Below are 15058 nucleotides of genomic sequence, written 5' to 3' on the forward strand. Positions count from 1 at the left end.
CTCACTGCAGCCATCTCACAATGGCCAACCCGGCATGGCCATCTCACCGTGTCCATCTGGTTGTGGCCAACTCACAGTGGGACAACTCGCCAGGGGATAGATCCTTGCGGAATAACTCAACATAATAAATGTTATCCACCAGGGTTTCTTCTGCATTATTTCTATTGACAAAAATAGAAATAATGTAGAAGAAACAGTGGCAGATAACATTTATTGCATTGAATTATCTTGCGTGAATTGCCCCATGGCAAGTTGGCTTATAGTGAGTTGGCTCCAGTGAATTAGCCGTGGCAAGATGGTCATGTCAGGTTGACAATGGAGAGATGGACAGGACAAGTTGACTGTGGCGAGATGGCTACAGAGAGTTGTCCTGGACCCAGGTTGTACAGGTGACAGTGGGACAACTGTACTTTCAGACTTGCAAGATTCTCTTAACATAGCCTTACAATAAAGTAGAATTAGTTCACCTGATGGTGGTTTCTGTCTGTTCTACTTAGGAAGATTGACACATATTCTTCAGTGGAAAACCTATGAAACACTTTCCTTCCAATATAATACAAGACTTGTCAGAGAGATTGGCACTAAATCAAGGGGAAACATAGCCAGAAATGCACTAGATGATGGATAGTTTGCATGTTGTAAGTTGTAATACTACAACTTACCTTGCTCACCAGATGTCTACAACAAAAGGCAAATCTGCATTATGCTCTTGAGTAATTCTTCCAATCCTTTTCTTTTCTGGAGCCCTGGGAATTCTAAGACTTTGGGCTCAATAAGCCCCTAAAACTCTGATGTACTACCATTTCTAGGATTTTATAGAGTGTAGCCAAGAGAGTTACACTTGATACAAAAGTACTATATGATTATATGTAGACATTCCTAGAATCTTCCCACCCGTCTCTGATTTAATTTCCTTCCTTATCCGTTTCCTTATTATTCATTTGTTAGATTTACATCTCACCTTTGGTTCAAGAGCTCAAGGCAACAAATCTCATAAAAAACTGATCAGGTTCTTAAATATTGTCTTCTGATTGATGTGCATAGATTTATGCCTCTTTCAGCACTTGGGGCTTTCAATAGTAATCTGCCTATGCAGCTAAGAGGACACCACTGCATCTGAAGTTCTCCCATCTGTACTTCAGTAGACTCGAGCCATCCTCTGAAGGTTATAACACTTCACATTTTAAGGCTTTTGGCTCTAGGATTTCAAGAACTTGCCAATGAATCTAATGACATGGAATGGGCTTCCTGAAAGCAGCAGAATATTTGCTTTGTTGTAATGCCTGGCAAAAATCCAACACTGCTGATTCATGTTGATTCAAAGCAGCAATAACAGATGTTTGGCTTAGATGTGACCTTTTATTCCCTCTATTTCTAAAACAGTGTTTCAGAGGGACTTCACTTCTAGAAAGCCCACTGTGATCAAAATATTGTTCACTGCTTCACGGTGTTGTATAATAAAATTAATTTTGTTCAGTCCAGTTCACATGGTTTTTTCCAAGCAACTCATTCCATGTCATTCATCTGAAGGGGACTTGAATTTTCCCTCGAGTGTTTTCTTCTTTGATGTTGAAGTGCCTTGAAAAGTTTCTTAGATGTGTGAAGCTATTGCTGTGATGGAATGAAGAATGTTTGAGAACACTTCATAGAGGTTTTTAGCACTCTCGTGTCCTCATTCCCTTAAAACTCATATTGTCCATCTGAGAAGAAGCAAAGTGAAGTATTTCCAAGCAGTTGGGTAGAGGTACCATTAGTTTGGAATTGCACAGTTAAAGGAGTAGAACTAAATTTCTCATTCGCTTCATTTGTCCAGTTTAATTGTTTCTACTCCCCAGAAAGTGGGGGAGAGGATGTTTAGTGCAATAGACTATCCTTGAGTCTCTAATATTCAGGATCAGGAGAGATTTGAAGGATGATTGAATTGGAAAAATCCATGAAATATATTAAGTGTCCTCCAGCTTCACAAACCAACTTTCTTCACATAGTTTTACATCCTTTCTCTAAAATAATCAGAACATGATGTCTGAGAATACCATATCACAGATAACACAATAAAACTGTATGATCCTTGTTGGGTCACTCCTTGAAGTTTATTATTTTGTTGCTTAAAGATGTCACCAGATGTTTGTTGCAGAGAGACTCAAAGCCAATCTTATAACTGCTCCCCTCTAGTGATTGCATTCCATGAAGAGAAATACTATTTATTTATTGTGACTTGTAACTGTCATGGTAGGTGAATGTTCTTTGGCCCAGGTTCCTCCTACATTATTTCTAGTTTAGTCTTCATACTCTAACTAAAACACCAGTTCATTTGAAAAACACAGATCCTTCTTCCAAAACAGCTCTACATCAGAGATGAGAACTTGCCAAATTTATTGGTTCTTTTGCCACCCGTTGATGACAGTTGCAAAAGATAGGGAAAGAAAACTTACACATGGAATTAAAGAATGGGTGGGTTTTTTTAAAGAATCAGAGTTGAGAAAGTGATCATAAAATTCAGAAACATGGGCAACCTCACAAATGTAAACATCAAAGATTCTGCTTGAAAATAAAAGTAGATAATCTGGAAATTGCTTATGCCACAAAACATTACTATTATTAAATTTACAACTAATAGTAATCCTTAGAGCTGTAGCTAGTAGATAGGATAGGATGGAATGGAATGGAATGGAATGGAATGGAATAGAAGGAATAGAATAGAGTAGAGTAGAGTAGAGTAGAGTAGAGTAGAGTAGAATAGAATAGAATAGAATAGAATAGAATAGAATAGAATAGAATAGAATAGAATAATTTATTTGTCCAAGAGTGATTAGATGCACAAAGAATTTGTCTCGGGTGCAGAAGCTCTCAGTGTACTACATGCTAAGCAAAATAATAACAACAACAACACTAATAATAATAATAATAATAATAATAATAATACCAATCAGAAGATAAAGTAAAGAAGATAGTAAGAAGGATAATAATAATAATAATACTACAGCATGGATAAATATACATAGATATTAGGCAGTAGTGCAAGAATTAGGTGTTCAACAGAATGATGACATGAGGAAAAAAAACTGTCAGTGTCTAGTTATTTTGGCATGCAATGCCTATAAGCGGCATCCCGGGGTCTACAACAATTCACCACAGCCAAATCACCATGACCAACTTGTCGCAACCAACTTGCCAAGGCCAACTCACTGTGGCCAATTTGCCATGGGAAAACAATTTCCCATGGCCAACTCACCACAGGACAACTTACTGCAGGACAAGAGTTCCATTAATATCAAAGAAATAGAAGGAACAAAATCATTTAAAGAAAAGATGCCAAAGGAGGGATAAAATGTGAATGACAAAAATTAAAACATTTTAAAAATTATTTTAAATAATGAAATTGAATTGTTGAATTGTCCCACAGCAAATTGTCCTGTGGCGAGTTGTACTGTCCCAGCGTCCCGAGTTGAAATATTTTTTATCCAGGATGTGAGGGATCTGTAAAATATTTTCTCAGTCCTCCCTCTATGGAAGGCATACTGGTTGAAATTGTTCTTTCTGCAGTCCTAACTATCTGTTGGAGTCTGTACCTGTCCTGTCTGGTTTCTGTACAGACCCAGTAATTCCTCCATAAAACTGTATCAACACCTCCTTGGACAGTCTGAACTTCCTGAGCTGATTCAGGAAGAACATTCTTTGTTGTGCCTTTTTAATGATGGTTCTAATGTTGTTTCACTAGATAGATAACAGATAATCACAGTTGGAAGGGACCTTGTAGGTCATCTAATCCAACCCCCCGCCCAAGCGGAGACCCTACGCCATTTCTGACAAATGGCAGTCCAGTCTCTTCTTGCAAGTCTCAAGTGATGACACTCCCACAACTTCCGAGGGCAGCTTCTGTTCCATTGGTTGATGGTTCTCACTGTCAGAAAGTTTCTCCTTATTTCCAGGTTAAAGCTCTCCTTGTTCAGTTTCCATCCATTATTCCTTGTCTGGCCTACAGGCGCTTTAGAAAATAGCTTGACCCCTTCCTCTCTGTGGCAACCCCTCAAATATTGGAAGACTGATATCATGTCTCCCCTGGTCCTTCTCTTCTCTAAACTAGCCATGCCCAGTTCCTGTAACCGTTATTCATATGTTTTAGTCTCCAGTCCGCTAATCATCCTGGTTGCTCTTCTCTGCACTTTTTCTAGAGTCTCAACATGTGGTGACTAAACTGGATGAAGTACTCTAGGTGTGGTCTTACTAAGGCTTTATAGAGTGGTATTAGTACCTCCCTTGATCTTGATTAATGTAACTCTGTTAATACAATTTAGGATTGCATTAGCTTTTTTGGCTGCTGCTGCACACTGCTGGCTCATATTTAGCTGGTTGTCCACTAAGACTCCAAGATCCCTCACACTGTTCTGCAGTTACCAGCACACATAAGTCTGAAAAATGCAATTAGATATATAATTTTTGCCTAAATATATGGACTGAAACAGTGGTCACTAACTGGTGGGCCATGGACCACTGGTGGTCCACGAGAAAATTTTGGTGGTCCACAGAGAAAAAGCAATCAATGCATTGGAACACAAGGCTGTGCCGCCCACATGGCCTGCCCACCCATTGGCCCCCACCCTTCAGCAGAGCCCAAACCTTACCTTGAGTAGAGCTACGTGAGCTGGAATTAGAAGGTAAGACCAATGGCGGGGGAGGGAAATCTGCCCTGGGATGGCTTGCTGACATTGGTGGGAAAGTCGGTCCCATATTCCAGAGCTGCAGTAGTCACAAAACTGGCCCTTTGGTCATCCCGGAGCAGCTCATCCATGGCAGGCCAGTGCGCAGGCCAGTCCTGTGACTACTGCAGTTCTGGAATATGGGACTGACATTCCCATGAATGTCAGCAAGCTACTGTCAGTCAAAATTCATATTAGTGGTCCGTGGGATTTAAAATTATGAGTTTGGTGGTCCCTGAGGTCCAAAAGGTTGGCGACCCCTGGGTTAAATGAAATATCACTCCCTGCCTACATCATCCATTGTAGATTGGAGTATCCAGAAGTTATTTATTTAAAAAAAAAATTCAGACTTATCTCCTTTTTCATTCAGAAGCTCCTCCATCCACCACCACCCTGGACTACCAATATGTAAGGTACTTTGAGTTGAAAGAATGAGAGTGGTCCAAAATCATGCAGTGAGCATCCTTTGCTGAAAACAGATTTAAATAAAACTGGCCTTTTCAAACTCCTAATCTAAGTCCTCAGCCAGATGTTACATAGCGCCAGTTACATAAATAAGCAAGAATTAACTCTAATGTTCCTTCCCAACGTGGGATATTGGGATGATAAAACAAGTCTTGTGAACTTTAGAAAAAAGTGTTTTTCCTCTCTACTACCTTCATCATTTTTTCCCTCTGTTGGGGTTTCAGAACTGTAAGAAAGCTTTCATCGTGTGCCATTTCCTTACCCAGTGGGATCCCAGCATGTGTTAGGAAAAGCATCCAAGGCAGGATTGTGTTGGGTCAGCTGATGCTGAATGTAGACATAGCTTTTCTCTTAATTAATCTGATTTTAGAAGACATTCCAAAATTATTCAGGTTACCTTAGAGTATATCGCTATAAAATGATATTTGCAAAGATATATCGGACAAAGAAGAAACATAATTCCGCATATTAAAGGGAAACTGAAAAAATAAAAGTAATGAGAAGTGGGAAAATAAATCTCGGATAAAAATAATTTATGGACTAATTATGGAACTTTTAAAGGATATCGTTGCTGCTTCAATTCTCCCAAATGTGAAATACATGCTTTGCATGCTGATAGCCTAGTTTCAGGCTCTTATTCAGCTAATAAAAAAGGCTGAATAATTTTTGCATGTGGAGCTCACATTTTTCTTTAAAATCAGCCTCCCAAGAACCTCAGGAGCAAAGCTGTGATCAGAATTGGGTAACCGGGTTTGGAAATTTAAAGCAAAACTTTGAATCAAGAATAGGTGCTACATAAAGCCTTGAACTATGAGTTGCTGACCCCTGAGTACAAACAAATCCTTTTCTAATCTCTTACAAAGCAAAGGGAGGGAGGAAGTCTTTCCAAAATCTTGGGCTGCTACTATTCAAAATACAATATTAGGACTTTTGGTCTCTTAGCAATACCCAAGCAGAGGGTAGTGAGGTTGTAGCAGATTAATTTGTCTAAATGCAGAATGTTGAATTGCTGCTCAGCATGGCAAATTAATTTCATGAAGGTAGGAAATGAAGCTAAGGATTTGCAAACTTGTGGGGAAAGCCTGAGGATTGGAGAAAGCATGAACTCATTAGTCTTCATCTAAGAGGAAGACGGCACCCCAGCAATGAGGGATAGCAAATAGATCAAGGAAATGAGAGGAACATTAATCATGGAGCTGGGATTACAAATTTGGGTTTGGTGTAAAAATTGAACTTTTATACACCTTTCTAGAGCTGTGGTAGACTACTTATGCAGGAAGACTCTGGCTATATAGATAACCAGAAGTGATATAGGGCAGTTTTCCAAGATTTTGATATTTAATGCACAAGATATGGTCCTCTTATGCAGACTCTTTAAAGCAGGGGTGTCAAACTCAAGGCCTGTAGGCTGGATGCATCACATGCTGGCCATGCCTACCCCCCAGTTTAGTGAAGGGGGAAAATCATGATATGTCATGTGATGACAACATGACACCTTGTGTTTGACACCCCTGCTTTAGAGAAACATCCTGCACAATGAAATGTTAACATAAATCAGGGTTTTTCAATACAATTATAAACCATGATCTGATTTACTTTTAACAGAAGTGATATCCACTCCACATCCAATAAATCAGAGAAGAGAAGAGAAGAGAAGAGAAGAGAAGAGAAGAGAAGAGAAGAGAAGAGAAGAGAAGAGAAGAGAAGAGTTGGAAGGGACCTTGGAGGTCTTCTAGTCCAACCCCCTGCCTAGGCAGGAAACCCCAAACCATTTCAGACAAATGGTTATCCAACATCTTTTTAAAAACTTCCAGTGTTGGAACATTTACAACTTCTGAAGGCAAGTTGTTTCACTGATTAATTGTTCTAACTTCAGGAAATTTATCCTTAGTTCTAAGTTGCTTCTCTCCTTGTTTAGTTTCCATCCATCACTTCTTGTCCTGCCCTCAGGTGCTTTGGAGAATAGCTTGAATAGCTCTTCTTTGTGGCAGCCCCTGAGATATTGGAACACTGCTATCATGTCACCCCTAGTCTTTCTTTTCATTAATCGAGACGTACCCAGTTCCTGCAATCGTTCTTCATATGTTTTAGCCTCCAGTCCCCTAATCAGAGGTGGTATTCAGCAGATTCTGACCAGTTCTGGAGAACTGGTAGCGGAAATTTTGAGTAGTTCAGAGAACTGGCAAATACCACCTCTGACTAGAGATTTTACAATCCTTCCCCTGCCACTCTCATCAACCCACGTCTACAGAACCGGTAGTAAAAAAAATTGAATCCCACCACTGCCCCTAATCAACTTTGTTGCTCTTCTCTGCACTCTTTCTAGAGTCTCAACATCTTTTTTACATCATGGTGACCAAAACTGAATGCAGTATTCCAAGTGTGGCCTTACCAAGGCATTATAAATTCCTTATGGAAACATCTAGCTGAAAAAAATCAGCTTGTGGGATGTTTGGGGAAGAAATGACAAATTGAAGATGGCTTTCCAAAAAGCAGACCTGGTGACTGTGGTGGAACAAGGAGCCATCAATTAGACGGGCTCTTTAAAATCTTCTCCAGATAAAGAGAGGATTTGAGATTGTCTACAAGTGCTCCAGATAGTTGCTTCTCATGGCTAAACTGCAAGACAATGTTCTTTGGCAGTTTAAAATTATGGAAGACATGAGAATGGTTATCTTGCTCAAACCATGATCAACATCTTTGAAAGGACATTAAGTTTGCATACTCCCTTTTTAATCACATTCACACATTGCTTATTAAGTACTTTTCAGCCTTTTTTAACCCTTTGAATCAACATGACTGAAGACACTGGTGAATTTCCTTCAAACTTTAATGAAAGAAGCCCCAATTTAAAGTTTAAGAACTTTAAAAAGAGGGGGGGTGTGGAAATTAACAGCAAAATGATAATTAAAACTTTGATTTTACAAAGTTACAAACAGATTAAGGGTCCAGATAAATTTGACATAAGATTTTGAAATTAATTATAAAGAATCCTTCTCATAGGAAAATGTTTTTTGAATTAAAAAGAACATAATAACCATAAAACTTTAAAAACTGGACAGTAGAGGAAACAAGAAGGAACTAAACATTAACAGTTAAAGGAGAAGAACTCTTGAACTCAGTTACTGATAAAGAATGAAGCAAAATACTTTAACATTGGACATATTTAAATATACTTTTGTTCAATAGTCCCAGAAATTAATTTTAATAGTGTCTGGCTCTATAGGTAGACTGTGCACAGAAGATGTTATGGAACAAGTTCTACCTGACAAGATTGAGACTGGGTTGAAAGTGGATTTAAAAATGACAGGCTACAAGAATGACCTGGAAAGGCATGTTACATTGGATATACAAGATATACATTGACTGATTTCTTAATAAATAAAAGATATTCAAACAACAAACCAAGAGCGTGACCTGAATAGTTTTCTTATATTGGATTTATAAAGGAGGCTTGTTAAAATGTTGAAAAATTTTGTAACAAGGGGCAATGAATCACTGAAAAGCATATGTTACATTATTTGAAATGACTAAAGCAGTGGTCGCCAACCAGTGGGCCGGGGACCACTGGTTGTCTGTGAGAAAATGTTGGTGGTCTGCAGAGAAATGTCACCCTCAAAGCACCCTCCAAAACAATTAATCCAGGCTGCGCCACCCACATGGCCTGCAGGAACACAAGGCTTGTGTCACTTGCATTGCAAACAACACAAGGTAGTGAGGGGAGGGGGTAAAGGGCAGAGGGGGAGAACTTGCCCCACTCGCCCCACGCACCTCACTTGGTCACCGGGCTGCTTCTTTCTGCTTCTTTCTTCTTCTGCTTTTGGCTGCATGCAAGGAAAGCAGCAAAAGTCTTTCTTTCTCTCCCCCAAACTCAGCCAGAAATGAGTCTTTGGGACCCTGCAAGGCATCTGCTCCAAGAGGCTGCGCCAGCATGACAAGTCTCACAAAGATTCATTTCTGTTGGAGTTTGAGGGAGAGAAAGAAAGACTTCTACTGCTTCTGCTGTTTTCCTTGCATGAAGCCAAAAGTCTCTCTCTCTCTCTCTCTTCCCCTGAGAACAGAGCTGGAGACGGTATCCTGTGATCCCAAATAAAGAATGATCAGTAGGAAAATGGGATGGGGAATTTTTCTGCAGACATTTTTTAGGATTTTCCCAGGGTCTCTGGTCCACGAGATCTAAAATTATGAGTTTGGTGATCCCTGAGGTCCAAAAGGTTGGCGACTACTGGACTAAAGATTAGTATTATTAGAAGAAAAATAAGAGAATATAAAATTGGTTTATTTGATTAAGGCTAAAATAAATATGTTGTTATCTCTGATAAGGTAATCATCAATGGACTCTGACTGACTAGGACTAAACAATTCTCAATCAGAATAGATCTGGAAGGGGCCTTGGGGGTTTTCTATTCCAATTCCCTGCTCAAGCAGGAGACCCTATACCAGGGGTGTCAACCTTGCAGCCTGCCAGCTGGATATATCACATGCTGGCCAAGCCCTCCCCCAGTTTAGCAAAGGGGGAAAAGTTGTGATATGCCATGTGATGACAATGTGTCATCACAAGTTTGACACTCCTGCCCTATACCATTCTGGACAAATGGCTGTCCAATCTCTTCTTTAAAATCCCCAGTGATAAAAGACCTGCAACTTCTGAAGGCAAGCTGTTTAGCTGGTTAATTGTTCTCATTGTTAGAAAGTTTCTCATTAATTCCAGGTTGCTTCTCTCCTTGATTCGTTTCCACCCATTGTTTTTTTGTCCTGCCTTCTTTAACAGATAATCAGAGTTGGAAGGGACCTTGTAGGTCATCTAGTCCACCCCCCCCAGCCAAGTGGGAGACCCTACACCATTTCTGACAAATGGCAGTCCAATCTCTTCTTGCAAGTCTCAAGTGATGACACTCCCACAACTTCCGAGGGCAAGCTGTTCCATTGGTTGATTGTTCTCACTGTCAGAAAGTTTCTCCTTATTTCCAGGTTAAATCTCTCCTTGTTCAGTTTCCATCCATTATTTCTTGTCTGGCCTACAGGTGCTTTAGAAAATAGCTTGACCTTTCCTCCCTGTGGCAGCCCATCAAATATTGGAAGACCGCTATCATGTCTCCCCTGGTTCTTCTCTTTACTAGACTAGCCAAGCCCAGTTCCTGCAACCATTCATTGTATGTTTTAGCCTCCAGTCCCCTAATCATCCTGGTTGCTCTTCTCTGTACTTTTTCTAGAGTCTCAACATCTTTTTTATAATGTGGTGAACAAAACTGGGTGCACTACTCTAGTGTGGTCTTACTAAGGCTTTATAGAGTGGTATTAGCACTTCCCTTGATCTTGATTGTATCCCTCTGTTAATACAATTTAGGATTGCATTAGCTTTTTTGGCTGCTGCTGCACACTGCTGGCTCATATTTAGCTGGTTGTCCACTAAGACTCCAAGATCCCTCTCACAGTTACTGCTATTGAGCCTGGTTTCACTCAGTCTATATGTGTACTTTTGTTTTTCTTGCCTAAGTGTAGGACTTTACTTTTCTCTACATTGAATTTCATTTTGTTAGATATGGCCCAGTATTCTAGTCTGTCAAGATCCATATGGATCTTGAGCCTATCTTCTTAAGTGTTAGCCAGTTTAGTATCATCTGAAAATTTGGTAAGTTCCCCTTCTATTCCCTCATCTAAGTCATTAATAAAGATATTGAAGAGTACTGGGCCTAAGACGGAACCTTGTGGCACCCCACTGCTTACTTCCCTCCATGAAGACTTAGAACCATTAAGGACAACTCATTGAGTACGGTTTGCCAGCCAGTTGCGAGTCCATCTAGTGGTGGTGCTATCTATTCCACTTTTTATAGCTTACTAAGAAGTAGGTTGTCTTGCGCTTTGGAAAATAAGTTCATCCCCTCCTCTTTGTGGAAGCCCCTCAAATACCAGAATACAGCTACCACCTCTAGTTTACCATACCCAGATCCTGCAACCGTTCTTCATATGTTTTAGTCTCCAGGCCTTTAATTATCTTAGTTGCCCCTTCTTCATGCTTTTTCCAAAGTCTCAACAACTTTTTTGTAATGTGGTTACCAAAACTGGATGTAATAGTAGCCAAAGACTTTAAGAGGTTACCGTTTCGGTTTTTTCAAGCTTTTATTGTATTATCCCTCTGGTGGATGGCAGACGGCAGATAGGCTTCCAGATGTCACCCAAGCTACACCTGTCAAAATGTCAACCTCTACACATTTTGTTTAAAGGGCAACTTGTTAGGTTTTGCCATATTCACACATTAACACTCTGTTTACTGAAGCCAAGAGAAGAGTTCAATGTTTAATAATGTAATCAGTGCACCAGGTTCCACCAGGCTAACTTAAGGAGTTTCAAGGCACACCACGTCCCACAGATCATTCTAACTGTGAATACATTGATACAGCTTAGTCACCAATCCATCTTGGCATCTAGTTAATATCTGCTCAAAAAAAATATGCTATAATACAGCAGCTATGCCTGCATGAATCACATACACAGAGTAATACATTCCCTGGATGGTTTCTAAGATCATGCTAAAACCTTGTTTACTTAACTATGGTTCCTTGAATGACCAAAATGTGCTAGTTCAAAAACCGAGGTATGCAAAATGTTCCATTGGCTCTGCCAATCTTTTCAGGGGTGGCCCAGATCAGGGGTCTCCAACCTTGGAAATTTTAAGACTTGTGGACTTCAGTCCGTAAGTCTTAAAGTTGCCAAAGTTGGAGACCCCTGGCCCAGATGACCTATCCTAGATCAGAAAATTTTTGAAGCACTTTCAGAACACCCAGAAGAGTCAAAATGTTCTATGACAAACATTTTGCATCACCATCTTCATTCATAAATCATGGTTTAACCGTTATGGCTTTAGTTTGGCCAGATGGGCTTTCTAATTCAATCTGCCTTTGAATTATGGATTTCCTGTCTGGCCGCTCACAGAAGGTCAGATTAGGTAATCATACCTCTTCAGCCCTTATTCTTAACACTAGTACACCATAGGGTTGTGTGTTGAGTCCCTTACCCTATACTCTTTATGCGCACACATTAGTAATACTATTGCTTAATTTACAGATGATACAACAGTGGTGGGACTTATCTCCGGGGGGTATGAGTCTGCCTACCGAGATGAGGTGGAACTGTTGCTTTCGTGGTGTGGAGACAACAACTTGGTCCTCAACACCAATAAGACCAAGGAGTGGATTACAGAAGGAACAGATCAGACATCCAGCCCTTGCTTATCAATGGAGACCGAGTGGAGCAAATGGCCAGTTTTAAGTTTCTGGGTGTTACCCTAAAAGAGGACCTGACCTGGGGTGCCCACATTACAGCCCTGGTCAAAAGGGCCCAGCAGAGATTAGACTACCTGAGGCTTCTCAGAAAACAACAACTGAATGAGAAACTGCTGGTGACCTTCTACCGCTGCACCAGAGAGAGCATTTTAACATACTGCACCTCTGCATGGTTTGCCAATTGCACAGTGGCAGATAGGACTGCGCTCCAGAGGGTTAACGTCATTGCCCAGAAGATCATGGGTTGCCCTCTCCCCTCTTTGGAAGAGTTTTATAGCTTCTTCTGCCTTAAGAAAGTTCAAAACATTCTCAAAGATCCATCTCATCCTGGGCACCCTTTTTTTAACTATTACCATCTGGCAGATGGTACAGGATAATAAAAACAAGGACAAATAGGCTGAAAAACAGCTTCTATCCCAGAGCAGTAGCTCTTTTGAATTCTGTTGTATAGTGCAGTGTTGATTTCCGGTTCAATGTGTGAGGGGTGAAGGAAGTGTGTTTGTGTTTATTTTCATGGTCATGGTCATGATGTGCACTGAAGATGGTGTTTGATTTCATTGTATGAGGTGCAGTGACAATAAAGTAAACTAAACTAAAATTATATCCATTAGGTATAAGCAAATAAAGGATTAGACTCAGTTTGGTCTTGGACCTGACAAGCATCTAGCATGCTGTCTGAGAAATTCTGAGAATTAATAATCCACATTTCTTAAAAGTTGTCTAGGTTGAGAAATACTGCTTTTTGGTATTTTTATATTTGAAGGTAGATCAGGTCCTATGAGAGAGAGAGAGAGAGAGGGAGGGAGGGAGGGAGAGGGAGAGGGAGAGAGAGAATGTTCAGGATGTCTGTACACAGGGTGTGTGTACATGAGGTACCAAAATTCAAGCTTTATCATGGGACAATTATAATATGTTTTATTAATCAATATTTTTACTGAGAAAACTTTGCAGTAGCTACTTAGGAATGTTCAAAGGACATGTATCCAACGAGCAAGGAAGAGTTTAAAAGAAAACGGCAGTCAATTCAAACATTTAATGTAATTTATATAATGCACTGTAAACCTCATCACCTGAGTTGCTTAGCAAACTTTCATCATTGTCTGTCCCGGTCAATCTTTTCTTTTCTAATGAAGGAAAATTATACGATCATCTGCTATGCATTTCTTTCATTTGATTTAATAAACCACATTTTGGCTTCCACTTTATCAAGAGAAGGCTGTTTTCTCATTACTTTCTATTCCCAGATACTTGGAAATGCCTCAGAATGTTGCTTGGAAATGGCGCAGAAAATGCATGAAAAATACATTTATAAGCCCAAACAGCCATAGTATTTTGTACAAAGTAAGGGGGTGGGGGGGTCAGATAAAAATGGTCTTGATATGAAGCAGAGGCACCTTCCCCCTCTTAAAATGAGTAGTTTGCCATTGTGTGCTTTATTCTACTCTATTCAAGCCAAGCTTTGGCCTTAGATGATGAGCAGTCTTTGATACTTACTTCAAGTCATATCTTCTACACATGTAGTTCATATAATGTTGAAAAGGCAAAAAAGAAACAGAATAGATTCTTGGAGTATCTCTTACCAATGAGATGAGGTCTCCCCCCCACACCTTTATCATTCCAGAAGGGTGTTAAAAGTTGACTTGGGGTCCTGATGGGGGTGCTTTATGTTGGAAGTAACTGGTGGATTAATGGGGAAAATGCCACCACTATGCCATTCTTGTCTTGGGTTTTTTAGGGGTTTTTTGTCTACTGCTTTTTATCTATTTTAATATGTATGATCTGTAAGCCACTCAGGGTCATTCTTCAGATGAGTCAGTGGCATATAAATTAAACAAATAAATAAATAACCTCCAAGCACCATGATTTGACCCTCTTCACTTTTCTTTCTATTTACATTTTACACTGTCCCCTCATTTTTAAAAATCTCCTTTTAGTCAATTGTGACAGTGTTGGACCATACCTGCGGTGTCCTGTTTGCAAAAAAAAAAAAAAGTTAAATACAATAGCATTAGGGTCACTTTTTTCTATTGGTTTTGCAACAATTATATCTCAGACTGTGGTCACCATGGTTGTTCCTTTCTATTCGGCTCCAAGAAGAACTATTCTAAGCAATCATCATTCACATGTAGAGAATGGCAGGCAAAGTTGGGGGTCAAAGTTAAATGCATCATCAGCTTAGAGTAGTTGCATTCCCACAAGCTCTCCAGCGCCTCCTGAATTCCATTATGCCTTATATGGCACCAATTTGGTGTTGAACTTTAGTTGACCAGATTCTTGTGTATAGAGGATAAGATCTTATATTATTCAATATAAGATTTAAGTTGAATAAATCCTGACTAAATCTTCTATGCTGCAACCCGACTGAATCTCTGTGCTTGGCATTAAGGTATCTAGAAATTAGAAAAGAAATGAAGCTGCTTACCTTGCCTGTAGACTTAACCCCTTTCCAAATGCAGAAATAACAGATGATCCAGGCCAGAAGAAGGCAGAGTGACAGTTCCCAACGCACTGTGCCCAAATGTTCTATACCATCAGAAATGTTCAACACTCTTCGCCTGTGAATGAAAATATTGAACATGTTTTGCTTCATTTGTAGTCCTGGAAAAACCAGTT

At 39.8% G+C, this 15058-nt stretch overlaps 1 protein-coding gene across 1 annotated transcript in view; it reads right to left on the reverse strand.

Annotated features, from left to right (window-relative positions):
• The window catches only part of LOC113434458 (sodium- and chloride-dependent GABA transporter 2-like), an 81833-nt gene that overhangs the window by 47720 nt on the left and 19055 nt on the right, over positions 1–15058 (reverse strand). Inside the window, exon 6 of the mRNA XM_026697687.2 lies at positions 14868–15000. Coding sequence (XP_026553472.1) covers positions 14868–15000 — 133 coding nt within the window. The remainder of the gene's footprint in view (positions 1–14867; positions 15001–15058) is intronic.

Source organism: Pseudonaja textilis, chromosome 5, assembly GCF_049901715.1.
Source record: "Pseudonaja textilis isolate UNSWEBS1 chromosome 5, rPseTex1.2, whole genome shotgun sequence".
Classification (NCBI taxonomy): domain Eukaryota; kingdom Metazoa; phylum Chordata; class Lepidosauria; order Squamata; family Elapidae; genus Pseudonaja; species Pseudonaja textilis.